This window comes from Kogia breviceps, chromosome X (assembly GCF_026419965.1).
Source record: "Kogia breviceps isolate mKogBre1 chromosome X, mKogBre1 haplotype 1, whole genome shotgun sequence".
Taxonomy (NCBI): Eukaryota; Metazoa; Chordata; class Mammalia; order Artiodactyla; family Physeteridae; genus Kogia; species Kogia breviceps.
This window is the reverse complement of record NC_081330.1, coordinates 125,280,730-125,302,221: the sequence shown is the minus strand read 5'-3', so window position 1 is coordinate 125,302,221 and position 21,492 is coordinate 125,280,730. Positions and strand designations below refer to the sequence as shown.

The 21,492-nt window shown below is 43.5% G+C and overlaps 1 protein-coding gene across 11 annotated transcripts in view; it reads left to right on the top strand.

Annotated features, from left to right (window-relative positions):
* Nucleotides 1-21,492, top strand: part of FRMPD4 (FERM and PDZ domain containing 4) — a 539,580-nt gene that overhangs the window by 350,230 nt on the left and 167,858 nt on the right. For all 11 annotated transcript variants that reach the window (XM_067023531.1, XM_067023538.1, XM_067023529.1 and 8 more), the window contains one exon: nt 7,373-7,489. In XM_067023531.1, the coding sequence (XP_066879632.1) occupies nt 7,373-7,489 (117 nt within the window). The remainder of the gene's footprint in view (nt 1-7,372; nt 7,490-21,492) is intronic.

Sequence of the window (21,492 nt, the reverse complement as noted above, 5' to 3'; positions counted from 1 at the left end):
TGAGATGCTGTTAGTACTGTAGTAAAGCCTGATTGCATGAAGAGGGTTAGTTCTGAGACGGGAGAGAATACACCTAATTCAGAAGGTGTCTGTGTCTCAACGGCATGATTAACTGGCGCCAAAAGGCTGGGGGGGTGGGAGGAGGTCAGTGTGTTCCTCACTGATCCATGGGGACAAGAAACCTTGAAGAGCAGGAACCCGTCCGGCCCCAGCGAGGCCCACCAGGTTGGTCACCAAAGGAACAGGGCTGCCACCAAATTTGGAGTTTTAAACATTCATCCAGAAGCATCTTTTGTTCATTTTTCTTACTCCCTCTGCTTCCTTTACCTCAACCCGCATTGCACGTCAACCTTGAAGGTCATCTGCTTGCATGCTTTGTGAAGTACTGAATTCTGTAGGTTTTTGGGTACCGTAACCCTGCCACCATTTAGAGCAAAATAAATGAGGAAGTGCTTTAGTCTTGTAATACCATATTCAGCACTCTGTAACTTGGGTTATTCTGAAAATCATCTTTGTGAGTCCAAAGAGATAAGGATAATCAAATTCTGGGGCACGTTTTATTTTACTGGATTTGTATAGAGTCATTCTGTATCGGGGATGAATAACTGAATAACTGTGGCTTAGGTTTTCTCATATATGAAGCGGACCTGAAAATCATTTCTCAACACCAAGTTCAGAGGACACAGCTTCATCCTGGCTACTGGTCCTAAGTGTTACCAGGTATATGAGGAAGCCCATGAGCTGAAGTTACACTTAATTATGGTACAGTGTGATTTAGAGGGAATTTGAATCAGGAAGCCTCGGGGTTCAGTCCTGGATACCCTTTGCATCAGATGAGTTTGGGTGGTCTGTGCCCTTCTCTGCCCGTTTCCATCCCTCGTACATTCTGTGTGAAACACGGTGTTTGTCTCCCAACAAGATCGCGGTGCCTATTTCCCCCAGTGAAGAAAAGCTGATAACTCCACCAAACGCTGGGCAAGTTATACCTTCTCTCTGCGCCTTGGTTTCTTCCTCTTTATAATGGAAACACTAATGCTTTATCAGGCATTTTGTTGCATGCTGAGACAGGCTTGTGAATATCTAAAGAAATAATGTATATAGAAGTGCTGTTTAAACTGTTTGGTCAAATACAAAAGTCACTTCCATTACAATTATGACTGCCACTCATAACACAACATACCATTTGATGAGACTGTTCTAAATGAGTCAAGCACTGCAGGGCTTTACGTATCTCATCTTTGCATAACATCACCGTGAGGTGGATGTTCTTATTTCCATTTCACATGGCAAACCAAAACCCAGAAAGGCCAAGTGATTCACCCAAAGCCATGGAGCTATTAAGTGACTGAATTCTGATGTAAAGATGGATTCTCTCCGATGTAGAGATGGATTCTACTTATCGTCATTAGGCTTTAAGTGGAAACATTGAGAAGGCGCTTTTTTTCCCCACTAAAGTGTATTGAGCACCTACATATGTCAAGAACCGTGCTAAGAGCTGTACATTAATCACTTTGTTTATCCTTGACGACAACTCTGTGAGCTAAGCAGGGGCGCTTTTGTCATTTGCGATGGGGCCATCCTGTGCATTGCAGGATGTTTAGTGGCGTCCTCGGCCTCTACCCACTAGATACCAGGAGTACCGCTTCCCCTGGTTATGACGACCAAAAGTGTCTCCAGATGTTGCCACGTGTCTCGGGAGAGAATCATTGAGTGAGACCGATTCTATTTTACATGTGAAGAAAATAAGACCCAAAGATTTGAGAGTCCAGAGTCACAAAGCTAGTAAGTGGCAGAATTTGAATCTGTCTGACTTGGGAGTTGGGAACCGGACCTCACATTCCTTCTCCCCTACAGCATCCCTTTTTCTGATACTGAGGTGTGTTTCTAGCGGCCTGCAGGTGGTTTCTAATAAAGTGCTTCTCCTAGAGGAGATTTGCCATCAAGATTTGGCCCAGGATTTAGAGGCATGCACACAGGAAGTGCCCATGGGTTGCTTCCTCGAATGGTCTCAGCATAGATAGTTCTGTACCTTTGCCTGTGCCCTTCATAGCTGCTCTCACTTCTTGGGAAGTATAAAGATCTTTTTTGTCCAGGACACTTTCAATCTGTTGCAAATATAACACAAAGTTGCAAAACAGTTCAGTCAGTTGTTGGGAGTTCCTGGAATGACTTAAATAGCCCTGCCAATGTAGGTCGCTATTTTTAAGGCTGAGCTAAGCGTTGAAAGTGGTTCACACAGCCGTGATCTCAGGTTGAAGTCATAGAACATGAGAGTTGCAAGGAATCTCAAAGCCTGGCCTGAGGCAAGTGGAAATTGACCCTGGGCACCGTGGATCCACACACACACACACACACACACACGATTCCTGGTTAAAAAACGAAACAAATTTCTGATATTTTCTTCTACTTCTGCTGAACTCATCCACCTCTTAACTGATGGGAAGGTGTAACTGTTTGCTTCCGCCCCTTCCTACCCTGCTCTTGGCAGACTGGAAAAAAGTCGATGACTGAGCCTTTCAGCCTTCTGCTGTTTTGAGAATGGATGAAGCCATTTATATTTGTGTAACCACGCCAAGTCTTATATTCTCTTGAGGGTTAGGTAGAGATTTACTTAGCAAAGAATTTATAGCACATACTATAATACGATGTGCCGGGCAGCATACTGAAATCTTTACAAAATGCATTTTGTCACCCCAAGGTGTGGTCCTGTTACCACCGTTTTCCAGAGGAGGAGCTGGACTGAGGGCTTTAGAGAGGTTGAATGACTCACTCGAGATTATGAAAAATAAATGCCTGAATTGACGAGAGTCTGATTGTAACTCGGTGGTTCTCAAACCCAAGTGGGCACCGGCACAGCCTGGAGGCTGGTTAAACGCAAATCGCTGAGTCAGCCGCACCCCCAGACTTTCGGGTTTAGTAGGTCTTGGATGGTGCCCAGGAATTTGCATTTCTAACAAATTCATGGGTGATGCTGCTCCTGGTCCACAGACCACGCCTGGCAAACCTCCTGCTCCAGCGTGTGTGCTCTTGAGCGCCACACCCTGCCTCTGCTGCCTCTTGCGAGCTGAACAAAATGGGAGAATGACTTGGAGCAGTAACAGCCGTCTCGGGGCATAAACTCCTGGTGCCTGGGCCTCATCTGCACATACTCGGACTCGAATGGCTTGGCCTTGGTCCCAGGCATCTGTCGTTTACAGGTTCCCCCACGTGCTTCCAATGGGTGGTGAGGCTTCACAGACTTTGCTGACTTAGGCAGCGCTTAGCAAACTTTAGTGGGTATATGAATCACCTAGGGCTGTTGACTGAATGCAGATTTTACATTTCACGCAGACACCCAAGAGAAACCCGTGCTGTTGGACTTCAGCCCAAACTTTGAGTAGCAAGGACTAGTATTTCCCAAACCTCATGCTTGCCAGGTAAAATATAGGATGGCTGGTTCGATTTGAATTTTTGATAAATAGCAAATAATTATTTTTTAGTATAACTATGTCCCAAATGTTGCATGGGATGGACTTATACTAAAAATTATTTGAAATTCAATTTAAGCGTGCATTCTATATTTTGTTTTGCTTTTTGCTGAATCTAGCAACCCTACTTTTAAGGTAAGAGTCAGCGGGATTACTTGTTTCAACACACACACACACACACACACACACACACACACACACACACACTCACTCACTCACTCACTCACTCACTCACTCATGGATTCCTGGTTGTAATTCAGACCTGCTGAATCATAATTTCTAGAGCCTGGTAATCGTTAACAAAAACTGCAAGATGGGTTCTTGTCAGCTCAATTTGGGAAATACAGCAAATGCTGGATTTTGACCACTTGTAATCCTCATGCACCCCCAGACACATATTCGGAGGTTGTTGTTTGGTTGAATCTAGTCAAGTAGCTGAGGGCACGTCTTTTCACATTTTAGACTCATTGGTAGCAGTATTCAGTCCTGCTACTAAGGTAAAGGCAAATCGGAAAGATTCTAGGGTATGATATTTTAGCCTCTTTGATACTCTCAGAGAATCTGGGTGTTCGTTTATTTGAGGGGCTGGAGTAGGGTTTGCAGATAAAATACGGGATACCCCGTTAAATTTGAATTTCAGATAAATAAATATTTTTTTTAGTGTAAGTATTCCTCAATATTATATGAGATACACTGATGCTAAAAAATTGATATTTGTGTGAAATTCACATTTAACTGGGTGTCCCGTGTTCGTAGTTGCTAAATCTGGCAAGCCGTAGGCTAGAGGGGTCCTTTCAGATAATCTCCATGGGGCCAACCTGCATGCCGGCAGCTGAGCAGAGCTGCAGGGTTCCTATTTACAGAACAGTCTTGAGCCTCCAGAGAGGGAGTCAAGAGAACCTTCGAGGCTAATAGGTCTTTGGACAAGAAAAGTAAGACCTCATTCAAAGGGGAGAAATTTGAAGAGGCCTCAGCCCCTGGGAAGGATGCCTCGGCACTCAAGAGTGGACTCTTTCTGAAACGGGGGGAAATAAAGGGCACGCATCTCACCCTGGGACACAGGGTCAGTGTTACAGCCAGAAGGGAGGAGTTCTGCACAGGACTGTACTTTCCTAGCAGCACCTGGTCCATCCTGAGGATAATCTCTGCATCTGAGGCCGCTCTAAAGCAAAAGGCCCAGAAGACTCTACATTTATGTGCACTGGCCCTACCGCTGCTCTCCAGGGGCCAGCTCTTTGCACTCCTGGTAGACGAACACTGTCTTTCCGTAGCACTGGGGTCAGGGGCAATTGGGAATGGTAGACAGTTTGGTGCAGCCACAGCGGTGGGAGCCAGGAAAGAGGTCCCTGGAGCATCTTTCCAGTGGAGAGCAACTGCCTGCTTCCAAGGTTGTATATTGGGGTGGACTTCCAGTAACCACACCACACAGACATAGGAGCCAAACCCCTCCTTAATTTTGACCTTCGTCTTTGATTTGAGGATGTACGCTTAGATACTTAGAAAAGAGGTTTGGGGTTTTTGTTTTTGTTTTCCTACTGGCACTTTAATTTGCTTTTAATTTTAATTTGCTAAGTTCTACGAATGTCATTCTGACCCATGTATTTTATGTCAACATATTAACAGGCCAACATGTAGTCGTGTCTGATTCTAATTATCCAGTGATTTGTTTTATGTCAGTTGATGTCCCTTGCCCCGAATTAACTCGGTGAGTGTTTTTTCCAGTATTAGCACGGTATTTGGTGTTTTATGACAAAAGGCTTTATTTGAAACCATCTCGCTGACTGTTGTTTTTTTACTATTTCCTGAACATACCTTACAGGACAGAATGTAGTTTATAATAAAATTCAGGCTCCCTCTTGCTCATTATTATAACCCTGTATTTTACATGTAAATTACACTAGGAAGCCAGCGTCTTTCTTTTAGTGATTTAGACTTCAGGGGGAAAAAAGAGAATGAAAGGAAAGAAAAGAGAAAAGAAAAGAAGGCAGTTGATTTGTTTTTAATAAGTTCGCCCCCTCTGGGAAAGATGAACATTCTGATACTGGATGTAATTTAGTAATCCGGAATGAACTGCTGCATTCTCTATATAGGCCTCCTTTCACTTACAGGAATATTCTATGCATCACCTCTTACTGTGCCTTTGCTTTTGCTTTTGCAAAGCTTTTTAACAACAGTATACACTGTGTTCTTACCTCGAAGGGCTTGGTCCAAATGCATCCTCTGCTGCTGTGGAGAAATTGGCGGGCTTTTTGTAGAACCTCAGGGTGGGGGCGGGGGGGAGACCAGGCCTTGGGCTCTCACTGCAGGCAAGCAGCTCGCTCTTCAAACACCACCAGAGGAAACTGCCACTGCTGGCTTGGGTGTAGAGAAGAGGAACAAAAACTTGGCATGTCTGTTCGTGTAATAGTCCACGGGTGGGAATTAGCCCTGTGCTGGGCCTCTAAGTTGGCGGCACCTGTGTTGAATTTGTGAACTCTTTTGCTCCCCACGCTTTCTGAAGGATGTGGGAAAACTGAGAGGAAGTTAAAGAAAGTCAACGGAGGTCATTAAAATTCTGCAAACTAGTTCCTCTCCAGAAAACTTACAGGAAACGGGGCTGGTTTCCGTTGAGAAGCATCGGTTCATGGTCAGCTGTGTGAGTTGGGTGAGGGTGGAGGTCGGGGGTGAGATGCCCTGCCTGCCTCCTCTCCTCACAGACTGGTTGACACCCCTGATTTGGATGTCTGCTGCAGGAGGGCTGCCAGAGACAGTTGTACACGCTGTGCGTGTTCTGCCTGGTGCAGGGGGAGGGGCGCCTCTTTCTAAGGGCTCCCAGGTTCACTATTGAGATGCTGACTGTGAGGCCCTGGAAGTGTCCTCCCTGCTCCCCGAACACACACATACACACTTTGGTTCCTGTCTGCAATTTGGATGTCCACCTAGAACATCTAACAGGCCATCCAGAGTGGGGAACTTCCCCTGGAGCCACAGGACAAATGATGAAGGATGTTGGTTGATCCTAAAATGGCAGCATGTATTTCCTTCCCACGGTTAAGCTTTAAAGGAGCGTTTGGTGTTCGTGAGAGAACAGTGGAATTTCTGCAGGTCCCAGGCAGCGGAGGAGAGGCCAAGCTTCAGCAATGTTCCAGAAACTGGGCTTAGGCCTCTGGGTGGGAATTGTCGCCGTGCCACGCTGCCCATCACAGCCGCTTGTCACAGGAAGTCACTTCCTTTTTCCTCGTGTTCTTGGAAAGGCAGGCTTCTAGAAAATTCTCCCTAACCTACCCTTTCATTTTGCTGACGAGTCACATTTCAGGTGTGGACTAGAAACTTTAAAAGTTAATGTGTGGATTTTCATTGCAACATAAATGGAGAGTTCATCTAAGGTTTTATGACCAGTCGCCTTGACTCGAGTGTGGTTAATATGAGTGGAAATTTTGTATTTTGGTCACAGGAGTCCAGAAAACTGAGGCTTGGGGTTATTTGTTTCCGATCCATAAAAACAGGAATCTATTTTCATTTGTGCATTATATTGTGGTGTGATATCTGTTTATATGCCAATCCGTCCTAATGTCTGGTCCCAGGAATGCCTAGTGTCATGGAAAGTGTGCTAAACGTTTGTTCAGAATTGGCTTGTGTGTCCTCAGGAAAGTTACTTAAGCTTTGTGAGCCATTCATTGTTCCCTCATCTGTATAACGAGATGAGTATACTTAGCTCACAGGGCAGCTGGGAACAGCTTGCGAGATACTATAAAGAAAGATACTGAGCGTGGTACCTGACACAAAAACATTCTAATCGTTCATTTTGTCAGCTGAGGACACAGCCCGTAATGGAGAGGAGCAAGTCCTGTGCCCCTTCCGGGGTTTGTCTCAGAAGAAGTGTTCCGGAGTCAGGTGTAATGATGCTTTGCTTTTCTTTTTTCCAGCCACAGGACAAAGTCTTCAGGCTGGCCGCCTCCCTCGGGAACCTGGGGCTTGAACCAGGTGCCGCCCTATGGATGGGAGATGACGGCAAACCGGGATGGACGAGACTGCTTCATCAAGTAGGTTGAACACAACGGCATGAACAGTTTAATCTTTGGCTTTGGGGGTGTCTCTGTTTTGACCCTTGGCTCAGGAGAATTAGCATACTTAAACTGGGGACTCCTAGGCACTTGGAGGCCATGACTCAAGCAGGTGATCCCCTGAGCCTCCCATACCTTGTGACATGAGGTTGCTTTGTTCCTGGACACGTGCCTTCTTCTTAGGCTAACAATTCCCAGGGTATCGGGTACTCCTGGGCCAGGGCAAACATGTCTGTTATTGACTGCGAGGCCAGTTGTACTGATTGTCTGAGGCTAGCAGCTAAAGTTTGACGTCGAGGAGGGTCATTTGGAAAGCCTTGTGGAAATGGTTAAGACAGGAATGTTACTGGCTCATCTGCAACTAGAAAAATCAGCTGAAAGGATTATGTGCATTACAGGTTGTACTATAAATTGGTCCCACTAACATTGGCTGAGGTTTGGGATTTTTTTGTGGTGCTCTTTTTTTTTTTTAATTGTGGTAAAATATATATTACGTAACCGTTATGTTATTTATGTTATATATATAATGGTTCTGTTGTATATAACATAATGGTAAATTTTATGTACCATCTTAACTGCCTTTAGGTGTACAATTCAGTGACATTAACTACATTCACAGTGTTTTGCAACTCTCACCACTTTCATCTTCCAGACCTTTTTCATCTTCTGCAACAGAAACTCCATCTCCCTTAAACAACAGCTTCCCACTCCCCCTCCCTCCAGCACCTGGTACCTCATATAAGTGAAATCATACAGTATTTGTAATTTTTTATCTGGCTTATTTTACTTAGCATAATGTCCTCAAGGTTCATCCATGTTGTAGAACATCTATGAATTTCATTCCCTTTAAGGCTGAATAATATTTCATTGTGTGGATAGATCACTTTTTTGTTATCCATTTATCTGTCAGGGGACATTTGAGTTGTTTCCACCTTTTTGCTCTTGTGAATAATGCTGCTGTGAACGTTGGGATACAAGTATCTGTTTGCATCCCTGCTTTTAATTCTTTTGGGTATACACCTGGCAGTGCAGTTGCTGGATCATACGGTACTTTGATGTTTACTTTTTTGAAGAATGACCGAACTGTTTTTCACAGAGGCTGCAGTGCTCTGGTTTTTTGCAGTTGTGTGAAGAAAGTGCTTATATTGCACCTCTCAAAACAGCAAGCGTTCACTCTGTTTGCTTCTCCAAAGTGAAATATTCTTAATTATGAGAAGTTGGTGAAAAAGATCTGAAATCAGGAAGCATGGTTGGCCTCCCCTAATACAAGTGAGCAGAGGTTGGAGGCCAAGGGGGGAAGGATCTTGCAGCACCACAGGCTTGATTCTTTGTTCCAACCAGGCTGACTGTGGACTAATTAGCAAATATAGGATCTATTTATAAAAATAGAAATATCTGCCAAGATTGATTTTTGAGTCTTTGGTCTTTTGGACAGCCCAGCACCTCTAAGTTAGGACTGTTGGAAAGTAGCTAGGGAAAAGCTCACATGAGTGTCGTCAGTGGTTTCCTAGTCTCTGCAGCCCAGATCTCTCCCCTTCCTAGATTTGCAGAGGGGACAGGACCTCTCTTAAGGGTACAGTTGGTGGCTGAGGGGCTTTGTTTCCTGGGCCCATCCTGGAAAGATTAAAGTTGACCTTGAATCTGATCCACGCCAGGGAGCCTGTGCAAAGTGACCCTCTGGCTCTTCAAGGCTTTCCTGAGGATATGCTCATAGAGAAACTATGGTGGAAATCTTGGCAGTGGGGACAGAAAGCTCAGACACGAAGAAAGGCCAACGGTTTGTTTACATCCTAGATTCTGATTCGTTAATTTTACTTTATTATTGTTATTTTTTAAATTTATTTATTTATTTATTTATTTTTGGCTGTGTTGGATCTTCGGTGCTGTGTGCGGGCTTTCTCTAGTTGCGGTGAGGGGGGGCTACTCTTCGTTGTGGTGCGCGGGCTTCTCGTTGTGGCTTCTCTTGTTGCAGAGCACGGGCTCTAGGCCTGCAGGCTTCAGTAGTTGTGGCACGTGGGCTCAGTAGTTGTGGCTCGCGGGCTCTAGAGAGCAGGCTCAGTAGTTGTGGCGCACGGGCTTAGTCGCTCCGCGGCACGTGGGATCTTCCTGCGCCAGGGCTCGAACCCGTGTCCCTTGCATTGGCAGGCAGATTCTTAACCACTGTGCCACCGAAGGAGCCCTGATTCATTAATTTTAATAGTTTGCCGGCCACCAGGGAAGCCCTGATTCATTAATTTTAATAGTTTGCCCAAGTTCCTCATAATGGTAGAAAGATGATATTATTTGATATTATATTGTGCCATCTATTTTGTAACATGGTTATGAATTTACGTAACTGGCACAGTTGGGGTGGCCTAGATGCTTTAACTCAAAACAATAAAAATTTCTGCCAAAGAAATGTGGTTTTAAAAGACACGGATTATGAACTTAGGAAGGTACAGCTCAGACTTCTCTGATTAAAATGGATTTTTCCTTGTCCCTGGTTGGATTGAGGTTCTTGTGTATTCCAAGCCATTTGATCAATAGCCAGAAACCCAAACTATGGCCTATTGTTTAGAGATTCTGGGATCCCCAGCTAGCTCTACAGATATGCATTTCCATCACTGTCATTGACATTTTTAAGGGCCAGCCCAGGTGTCAATTTAACATTTACACTCGCCCGACGCCAGCTGTTGCAAGATGAAAGAGCAGATCAGCAACTTAATAGAGAAACCTGCAGTGATTACTAAACGGCAAGTTTTAAAACCAAAGTCACTGGTGTCACTTTTCTAAACCCGTGGAGCTTTTTTACTTGAAAAGTAAATTTCCGCAGTCCTCTCAGAGACACTGTCTTAAGATGTCAAGAATGGTACTTCTGGTACAAGTGCTTGTTGTTTCTTTGTCACTAATGAGTTTTATAAATAATGAGAATCATTCCGATTTTTCCTCTTACATACTGAGCCATGTCTGTTACAAAGAGATACTCTAATTACCAAAGTTTCCAGGGAGCGTGGTTTGCAGTATGGAGTATAACTCTCTACTCATTCGTTTGAGAAGTTAAAAGAACAATTTGAAAATTAATCTGTGGTTAGTAATTAGCACCTTTGCATTTAATTTCCCACTCTTTTACATTTTCTCTTTGAAAGAGATGTCTTCTTTTTTTTTATCTTGTGTTAAGATCTAAATGATAACTCACATGAGACAATTCTTTCTGATGGAGGTACAACTACTTTTAAGTGACGGACAAAGCTGTGGGAGGAACCAGGGTTCACCTATTCAAAGTTAGAGTCTCAGAGTTGATAATGAGATAATTCTGTTGTTATGAATCTTTCAGAATATGGCCCAGGGTAGTTCAAAATGTGTTCAACTTTCAACTTTCCGCTCCTATCCCCAGTTATTTAGAGTAGGGCTGGATAAACTGTCTTCTATTGAGTTACTAATCCATAGGGTTAAAAAAATTTTAAATGCCTTGATGCACATCTTAATGTACATTTGTATAATTTTGTATAGTCTGCAGACTAGTGGTTCTCAACCTTGGCTACACATTGGAATAGCCCAAGGAGCAGTAAAATATCCTGATGCCTGGTGTCTCCGTCCATTTGGGCTGCTATAATGAGATACCAGTGACTGGTGGCTTAAACACAGACATTTATTTCTCACAGTTCTGGAGGATGTGAAGTCCAAGATCACGGTGCTAGCGTGGTCGGGTTCTTGGTGAGGGCCCTCTCCCTGGCTTGGAGAGAACTGCCTTCTTGCTTTATCCTCACATAAAGAGAGGATAGGAGAAAGAGAAATCACCTCTCTATGTCTCTTCTTATAAAAATACTTATCTCATTATGAGGGCTCCACTCTCATGACCTAATCACCTCCCAAAAGGCCCCATCTCCTAATACCATCACACTGGGGATGACGGTTTTAACATAAGAATTTGGGGGAACACAGACATTCGGTCCATAGCGCTGGATCTGGGATAGAGCCTAGGAATAGAGTTTCAGAAACTCCTCAGCTGATTCTAATGAACAGCTATGGCGGCTGCTCTGAAGCACTTTTTTTGCATTAATGTGGAATAATTACCCCATTTTCTAGATGCTAAAACTAATCTGAGACTAATCAAAAGGCTTTCCCAAAGTTTACACACATGTACCAAGTCGCAAACTATTGCTCGTTCAAATACACTGGATTCTCCATTAAGAAAGGACAAGTTTTGTTGGTATTCTTAGAGAAATACAAATTACAGTTTTTTGAGGAGCAGAGAACATTGTGTAAGAAACATGACAGATGCAAAATAAAAATTTCTCGGTCCTTATTATTACCAGTTAAGAGAACAGAAGAGGGGAAGGGAGAGAGAGAAGCAGATGGGAAGAGAGAAACTACCAAGAGAAGAGTCTCGGGAAAGAGAGTGTCCTGGTGAGAAATGGCTAATAGAGGGAGCAATGGATAGCCAGAGAAATTAAGAGAAATAGAGAAAGTGAGGTACTCGAGACGGTTCTTATAATAATAGCATCAATAAATAATAGATGGAGGTGGATATAGTTATAGTTGTAGATATGAGTGGAGATACAGATGTAGGTAAAGTTATGGAGTATAATTACATAGATATTGATAGAGATATAGATGGCTATAAATATACAGAGTTGTAGATATAGATATCAATGGATCTAGAATATAGATAGAGATGGATAGCCAGACCAGTGACCATACAACCCACTTTGCCCAGGAGGGTCCTGGTTTATGGGTATTGTTCTCACACAGTTACTGATGGCACCTCCCTTTACTCTCAGAGTGTTCTGATTTAGATAACATAAGGTAACTATATATATCACACTACCAACGTTTAGAAAATTCTTGCAAGACGAAAGGTTGCATTTAATCTTGACAGCTGTCCTGTGAGGTAGTTAAAGCACATAGAGGAATCTCCTCGCAGAAGAAGCTGAGGTTCACAGGGGTTGGTATCTCCACGTCCTTATGGCTAGTCAGACCCGTGTTTGCATCACAGCGTCAGGCTCAAAGGCCTCGGTTCTTTTGGCTCTGTTATGGAGCTCAATCCGTGGTAAGCTTTGATCACCACCCCTAGGGTTCCCCAGCCCAATCAATGTATGCTCAGCTCAGCTCATCTCCACCTGTGTCTGCCATACCCTCCCCCCTCAGCATCCTTAGAAATGTTCTGGGCAGCCTGGTTGTCTGGTCATGCGCAAAAGCACTCCTTTGGTTACACCTAACGTGTGTTTCCCCCCAACATTCGCTGAGCACTGCTAAATGATGAAGTTACCGAAATGAGCAAGATACAGTCTTACCTTCCAGGGTCTTAGAGTGTGGTGGAAGTGATATATGAAGTAATACAATATGCTGTAGATACAGGGGAAGGCCCCAAGGAGGAAACAGTCCTATCCTTTGGGAGTGGGCGGGAGGGTGCAGGCCGTTGCCGTGGGCCTCACACTACAGAGAGGCCAACTATTATTGTCAACCAACCCATGTCTCTTTTAAGCTCTTTATAGACACATAGTATGTTTCACAGTCAGAGGATAGGGAGCGCTGTGAGTTCCTTATTTTCCATTTTCGAGTTAAATGGAGTAATACGTGCTTCTTTAACTGTGGAGGTGGGTAGAGTTAATGCAAAAATAATATGCTTCGTAAATCTGGAAATTCGGTTTTTGTAGATTGAAGAAAAATTTAAACAGGAGCAAAATAAATATCAAAACACTAGCTGGCAAGATGCATGATTAAGATGAGCCACATTGGAGTCTGGGGAAAGGAGGAGGCTGGAGGGTCATTTCCAAACCACATGTCCTCATTTTTCAAGTTCTAAAATTAAGAGGCTTTTTTGTTTTTTTTCTTTTTTGGCCTGCTGGTTTTCTGGCTACTTTCACCCTGTAAGTCCACAAATGTAGTCCTGCTGTGGGTATTGGACAAGACACACTGTTCTGTTATTCTACCAGCAATTCCCATGGGGGGCAATTAAACCAAGTCACTATCTTCTTAATGCAGAAGAATTCAGTTCTGAAACCTGAATATTGGGGATTAGTAATGAGACGTGGAAACTTCCACTTTGTTTTCCAGTATGGCCTTGGCCCAGCTTGGGAGATGTTTAGCCATTGCTATCTGCCAGTCAATTCAGTGGTCAATGTGAAATGTGGTTTTGGCTCATCTATCTCCAGAAAAGAATAATCTGAAGGAATACAAGCACTGTATGTGCCTTTTTTATTAACCAGAAGACAGTCAAGTCAACGTGACAGGATTCTGTCATCATGAAAATTACAAATGACAAAACCCTAAGTCATCCTAAAGTGTGAGCCTCTAAGTATTCCCTCCAGGCTTTATCTAGTCCAATTGAAATGTCCCAAAGAGGAAAGAAGCAATTGATTATTTTCAAATATTGTTTGGTAGTTCTAGGGCTAGTCTTTGCTACTTTTTCCTTGATTTTTACCCCAAGATTTCATAAGAGAGTCTTACTGTTATTCTGTGGATGAGTCCAGTAATCAGTTATTCTGTGATGAGTGCCCTTGAACTTTTCCTTCTTTAAAAATTAAAAAAAAGAAATAAGTCAAGAAGAGTTAAGTTGTAAAGTGGATGTGGATATTGTGGTTGTACCAACCAACCCCTGGGTTAATTTCATATTTGAAGCAGATGTCAATTTCCTGCTTTATCAAGCTTACATTTCCTCCCCCCGCCCCCGCCCCCGCCCCCGCCCCCGTACGCGGGCCTCTCGCTGTTGCGGCCTCTCCCGTTGCGGAGCACAGGCTCCGGACGCGCAGGCTCAGCGGCCATGGCTCACGGGCCCAGCCGCTCCGCGGCACGTGGGATCTTCCCGGACCGGGGCACGAACCAGCGTCCCCTGCATCGGCAGGCGGACTCTCAACCACTGTGCCACCAGGAAAGCCCCAAGCTTACATTTTTAATTCACATTCAACAAAGGACAAAGGAATCTGAGAGATTACTCAAATTGTTACCCTTTGTTTCTGGTAATAAAATGCAGAGCATCGTAGAAATCAACAGTTGTGACAATAAAGGCAATAGGAGAGATCTGTTGAGGTGGGTTGCTTTGTTATTTTGTGTGGTTTTAAATATCCAAAGAGTTGAGAACTAGCATTATATTAGAGAAGAGGCAGTCTGCCTCATTTTTTGTGTTTCTGATGAAGAATTCTTAGATAAAATGTTTCGCTTCCAAGTGCACACCGTGAATTCTGCATAAAATGCAAATAATTGCCTCATTGCAAGAGCAAATGCCATTTAGGTAAATGAGTTCCTTAGGATCCCAAGCATCCAGTCAAGGGAGGGAGGTATATTATAATTTTGGAATTGGAGGAACAAAGTAAATGTGATAGTATCATTACATGAAATGAAAGGTAATTATGTCATGTCAACGCAAAAGCTTCCCAGGCTGAACATTAGGGGCTGTTTATTCCTTTCATTGAAGCAGATTTGTTTTCTTTCAAATGTGACAAAGCACCTCTCCGCTGAGTTAATAATCACTGCTCCCAGCTGGAAGGTAAGTTTGCAGAGCTGATGGAAGGGCTTTTAACAGGAAAGCTCTGAAATGACACCATCCTTCCAGATCTAACTTAGCATATGGCGCGCAGAACTGTGCTCAGCAGACTTCTCCCTTATTGGAGGTGGTTTCATTTTCCCTGCACATTTGGTTTTGAAACTTTGCTGGTCGACTTAATCTGGCCATCATTCTGGGAGAAGTCCCTAATACACTTGGTGTATTTGTCCAGCAGGCCAAGGTCTGTGAAGGGATGGTAATTATCTGAAGTTCCTTGGGCCACTTGATTCTGGCAGATTTGGGACATGCACATTCGGGCGGAGCTGTAGACAGCAGGTTAGCTGCTGGACGGGGGTGGGGGGGGTGGGTTCTGTCTTCTCCTGAGCTTTTATGTAGCCCCTGGGGATGTACATGAGGTGGGTCACAGGTCCATGTGCAATCACAGGAACAGCCAGCCTCTGAAAATGAGAAGCACCTGGATGACCAGGTTTCCATCACAGCCTGTAATTAAAATACTAGCTTGGGGCTGCCTACCACCCCTTGGTTCCTTTGAGTGGCCTTTGCCTGTCTTCCTTCTGGATTGAGCCAGCCCTTGCAGAGAGCAATTTTGATATGATCACCTCAGGCTGGGGCACAGGCAGGAAATTCTGGCCTGTCCCAAATGCCAAGTGGGGCCTGTGGATATTACTGCCAAGTAAATTGGCTGAACTGAAGAGGACAAGGAATCACCTTTGTGGCAGGTGTCTTTTCATTACTGTCTGCACTGCCACCCAAGAGGAGTAGCCGGAGGCTGGTGACAGAGTGCCTTACTGTGGTCCACCAGAGGGTAGGAGACAGCAGTTGCCTCCTGAGCCCTGTCCTCTATTTCCTTGCAAAGCTTGAGTAAAACCTGGCTATCAATAGCCACTTTCTAGGGAAGAGTCTCTTCGGTTGCAAGGATGAGAGATGGCGGTACTTTTTGTGTCACTGGACGCTCAGATGAGCAGGAGTCAAGAGCAGCCGTGTCCCGTAGCCGTGTCACAGGGGGCGCCACTCGGTCGTTGCCGGAACACAGGTTTGGTGATAGCAGTTCCAATGTGGAAGGCCGGGAGAGACTCTCAAATCTGTCGGATATTAAAGGATACGGCTAAATATGCAGGGCCAGCTACTGAATTTTTGGTACCCATCCCAGAATGAAAATGCAGCCCCCTTGTTCAAAAAGCAGGATACAAGTGCTCATAAAGGTACTAAAATGTAAAGATCTTCCCTTTCTTCTTGTCCCTCTGTCAACATGTCATAGTCTTTTATATGCTATTGAATGCCATTCTAAGTAATGGAAAACTAAATTTTTCAATTATTAGCCTGAATGTTACCAATCATTTATATATTGTGCAATGTGGGTTTTAGAGATGCAAATATAAGAGCATGTAACTCATGTGAGGAATTGCCAAAATTACACAATTGTGTTTCGTAGGTTACATATGTACATGTATTTCATTCTGAACAGAAAAGTAGAATTGTTTCACAAAACTAACTCAGTGGTTTTTGTTTTTGTTTTACTTCTTTTTTTAAAATGCATTTATTTATTTTGGCTGCGTTGGGTCTTCGTTGCTGCGCACGGGCTTCCTCTAGTTGCGACGAGCGGCGCTACTCTTCATTGTGGTACGCCGGCTTCTCGTTGCCGTGGTTTCTCTTGTTGCGGAGCACGGGCTCTAGGCGTGTGGGCTTCCTTAGTTGTAGCATGTGGGCTCAGTAGTTGCAGCTCGCGGGCTCTAGAGCGCAGGCTCAGTAGTTGTGGCGCATGGGCTTAGTTGCTCCACAGCATGTGGGATCTTCCCGGACCAGGGCTTGAACCCGTGTGCCCTGCATCGGCAGGTGGATTCTTAACCACAGCGCCGGCAGGAAAGTCCTGTTTTACTTCTTGATATGAGCACACTCTACCAAATCTCCCTACCTTTGGCTTGCTGATGGATGAGAATAACTGAAAGGAAAGGGAATTACGTGTGCCTCTATCTTTCCCTTGCCTTCTGTGTCATCACTTTGAGTGTCAATGGATGGCCAGTACAGGTCTGTAACACGACTAAGAGAGTATATGGCAGGATTCCTTGATCATTCATGTTTCTAAGAGGGCTACATCTGTTAAAAACTAATTAGCCTTTGGCCTTCACCTCCCAGCCTCACCTCTTGAGGTTTTTAAAAAACATTTCTCAGGCTTCCCTGGTGGCACAGTGGTTGAGAGTCCGCCTGCCGATGCAGGGGATGCGGGTTCGTGCCCCGGGCCGGGAAGATTCCACGTGCCGCGGAGCAGCTGGGCCGGTGAGCCGTGGCCGCTGAGCCTGCGCGTCCGGAGCCTGTGCTCCGCAACGGGAAAGGCCACAACAGTGAGAGGACCGTGTAACGCAAAAAAAATAAAATAAAATCAGTAAAGAAACATTTCTCATGTGGCTTTCTCAGTAAAGACCTAGCAAAGAGGAAAGTTTGCCTCTAGCTATTGGCTCCCCCGAAAGCAATCTCCATGCCCTGTCCAGGATGGCTTTTGTCACCCTAAGATATACACTTTCCTCCCTCCCCTACCCCCAGCCCTTACTTCTCTAGGCCAGGTCAGCAAACCTTTTCTATAAAAGGTCAAACAGCAAATTATTTTAGCCTTTGGAGGCCGTGTGGTTTCTCTTGCACATCAACACAATGCAACTCTGCCACAGTAGTGAGAAAGAAGCCACAGGAAATGTGTAAACAAATGGACATGGTTGTGTTCCAATAAAACTTTATTTACAGAAATTGCCTGAGGGCTGGATTTGGCTCGTGGGCTGTAATAGTTTGCCAAACCTTACTCTAAAGCATCATGCATTTGACCCCATTCTCATGTTTTTAATTCAATAATTAATAAATTTTCAAAACCCTCCCGTGGAATGGGGAGCTGCCACTTATTTCATATATGAAAGAAATTAGAAAAGAAACCTTTTCTGAGGTTGCCCTCTGAGTCATGCAGGGAGCTAAAAAAGGACTCCAGAGCCCCATTTTTTTTTCCTAGTTGTTGCCAGAAAGCTCTATGATGTATCTATTGTCAGTAAGAGTTCTTGTACAGCTCTGACATTCATGACCTACCTCTAAAAGGTATTCTAGGAATAGCATTGTTAAAATCCATGAGAAAAGTAGAACTTTTATTATGTGAGTATCATGATTCCCTGCCCCCACCTTCAGCCAACACCTTCATGGGAGGAGGATGGAGGGACAGGAGATGACAGCATTATGAAGCCCAGTCACAATGGAATGCTGAATGCAAGTACAAATAATTATTAGGGAGGTGAAAATTACATAGCAACTTGCTCATACTAATGGTCTACGGAGAAACAGCCCCATTGTACTTTCAAAACGTTAATTGTCCATAATGTTTTAAAGAAATTCTACTCATTATCTTTTTGGAATTTTCTAAAGCTCCCATATAAAGGTCCCCAATTTATTTTTGTTCTGTTCTAGGCAGTTCTCTTGGCTTCCATGACACCATCCCCCTTACTTTGTTCCAAATTCACTGAAGGTTCCTTCTCATGTCTCCTCAGCTGGTTCTTTTTTAGCTCAACATTCAAACTTCAATTTCTCACATATTCAAACCTATACTTCTACGTAGAACCCACAAAAAGTAAAAAGGGTTTCATGAACTTAAATACGTTGATACCATTTGGTTTGAATCCAAAAATTGCTGGAGACACATGACTGTTCCACTACAGGAGATAAAAGAGGTCAATAGGGGTTGCTTTGCACTGCCCAGAGTATTGTCTGGGCAATAGCAGGTGGTCAGTAAATGTTTGTTCAATAAATATTTAGTTGTGTGTATGTGTGAGTAGGTGGATGGATGTATTATTGGATGGATGAATAGACCTTTTCCTAAAGCATTATATATATTCTGTACATTGTTAGGAAAGATGCTGATATACAAGTCAGTGAGTGAAAATTATTTCTCTTTAACTTATTGATATAGAAATTTCGCTACCAAAATTGGGTCTTATTATAAAGTTCTTCAAGGCCTTGTCAATGACCCATATCTTAGTGTGGCTGTTTATAAGAGCTCCAAAATTCAGGATATAATGAAGGTACCTTTCTGGGGTAGTTTGATTGCAGTGTTTTCCCAGCAACAGGTGGCACAGAATCATAAAGCACAGAAATTAAAGAGTAAAACCACTTGGGCTAGGATTCTAGCTCTTAGTAGGAGCTGTGTGATGCTGGGTAATCATTTGGACACTATGGGCCTCACTTTTCTCATTATAAAATGATCCATACTAGAAAACTGTGTCAACTGGGAAATCTTGCGAGTTACAAGAAACAGAAAATTCTTAACCAATTTATCTTAAATAATAAAAAGAATATCTTTGGGGTTTATTTACCTAAAAAATAGTGGTAAAACTGTCGTAACCTAAGGAGACATGACGACATTATAATCAATGTGACAAATAGAAAGGATTGTAGGATTGGATAACCCAAAAGAAGTAGATAAATCCCTAAAAACATACAAACCTACCAAGACTGAATCGTGAAGAAATAGGAAAATCTAAACAGCAATAACTAGTAAGGAGATGGAATCAGTAATCAGAAACCTCCCCAAAGTGAAAAGCCCAGGACTAAAGGGCTTTACTGGAGAGTGCCACCAAACATACAAAGAATGAATCCTCCTCAGAGTCTTCCAAAAAATTAAAGAGGAGGTAACAATTCCCAGCTCATTCTATAGAGAATTCCTGCAACTCAACAACAAAAATCAAATAACTAAATTTTTTAAATGGGCAAAGGACTTGAGTAGACATTTCTCCAAAGATGTTATACACATGGCCAACAAGCTTATTTAAAGATGTTCAACATTACTAATCATCAAGGAAATGCAAATCCAAACCACCATGAGATAATTAGGATGCCTACTCTCAAAAAATGGTGGCCTCACGGACTGTGGAGGAAAGGGAACCTTTATGCATTCCTGGCAGTATTGCAAAATGATACAACCACCATGGAGAACAGCATGACGGTTCCTCCAAAGGCTAAACATAAAACTGCCATATGATCCACCAATCCCATGTCTGGTTATATACCAAAAGAATTGAAAGTAGAGTCTCAAAGAGCTATTTGCCCACCCATGTTCATAGCAGCAGTATTCACAATAACCAAGAGATGGAAACAACCCAAATGTGCATTAACAGGTAGATGGATAAACAAAATATGGTAAATAACAATGGAATACTAGGCAGCCTTAGAAAGGATGTCCTGTGACATGCTACAACATGGATGAACCTTGAGAAAATTATGTGAAGTGAGCCAGTCACAAAAGGATAGATACTGTATGATTCTATTTATATGAGGTATGCAGAGTAGTCAAATTCATCGATATAGGAAGTAGAATGGTGGTTACCAAGGTCTTGGGGGAGGGGACAAATGAGAGTTGTTTTTTAATGAGTATAAAGTTTTAGTTTTGCAGGGTTGAAAGGTCCTGGAGATTTGTTTCACAACAAGGTAAGCCCACAAAACACTAGTGAACTGTAGACTTTAAAATGGTTAAGATGGTAAATTGTATGTGTTTTTTACCACCATTTTATAAATACACAAAATGCCAGGGCCAGCTTCAAAAGAGGTTTAAAGAGCGTCTCAGAGTCCTCAGAGCTCTGCTCCATCTCTCCGGGTTCCCTCCGTTCTGCCTTCCTCCTCAACTTCCGTTCTTCATGTCGGCAGCCCTTCCCATCCTCACGGTCACCATCCAGAAGAGAGATAAGCTGTGTCCCAGCATTCTCAGATTCAGCCCCTGGGTTCTCACTGAATAGACTGGAGGCCACACAGCCACACCTGAACCAATCATAATGGCCAGGGGTCATGGGAGGTGCTGATTGGCTTACACCAAACAGAGCCTACCCCCAAAGTGTGAGTTGAATCATTTTCATTCCTACCTGGACCACTTGGGAGAGAGATGCTTTCCCAACAGGACTAGGGGTCAGCAAAGTTTTTTTGTAAAGGGGCCATATAGGAAATAGTTTAGGCTTGATGGGTCATATGGCTTCCATTGCAACAATTAAACTCTGGCATCATGGCATAAAAGCAGCCACAGACTTTATTTGTGTGTGTGTGTGTGTGTGTGTGTGTGTGTGTGTGTGTGTGTGTGTGTTTATTAGTTTATTGTCCGGGTCCCCAGTTGGGTGGCAAATTTCATGACTGTAAGGAAAGCATCTGTCTTGTTCCCTGATGTATTCCCAGCATCTAGCCCAGGACCCAAATGGAGTAGGTGCTCAGTTGACACATGTGGAATGAGTGAATAAAGGAGGTTTATTCATCCACTCTGTGAGGTTGATGCCATTAGCTCAGAGTAGTTTAGTGACTTACCAAGCAGACTTTAAATGAATGAGCATGGCTGGGTTCCAATAAAACTTTGTGGACACTGAAACTTGAATTTCATATAATTTTCATGTATCACGAAATATTATACTTACGTTGATTTTGATGTGGACCATTTTTAAAGTCTTTATTGAATCTGTTACAATACTGCTTCTGTTTTATGTTTTGGTTTTTTGGCCCC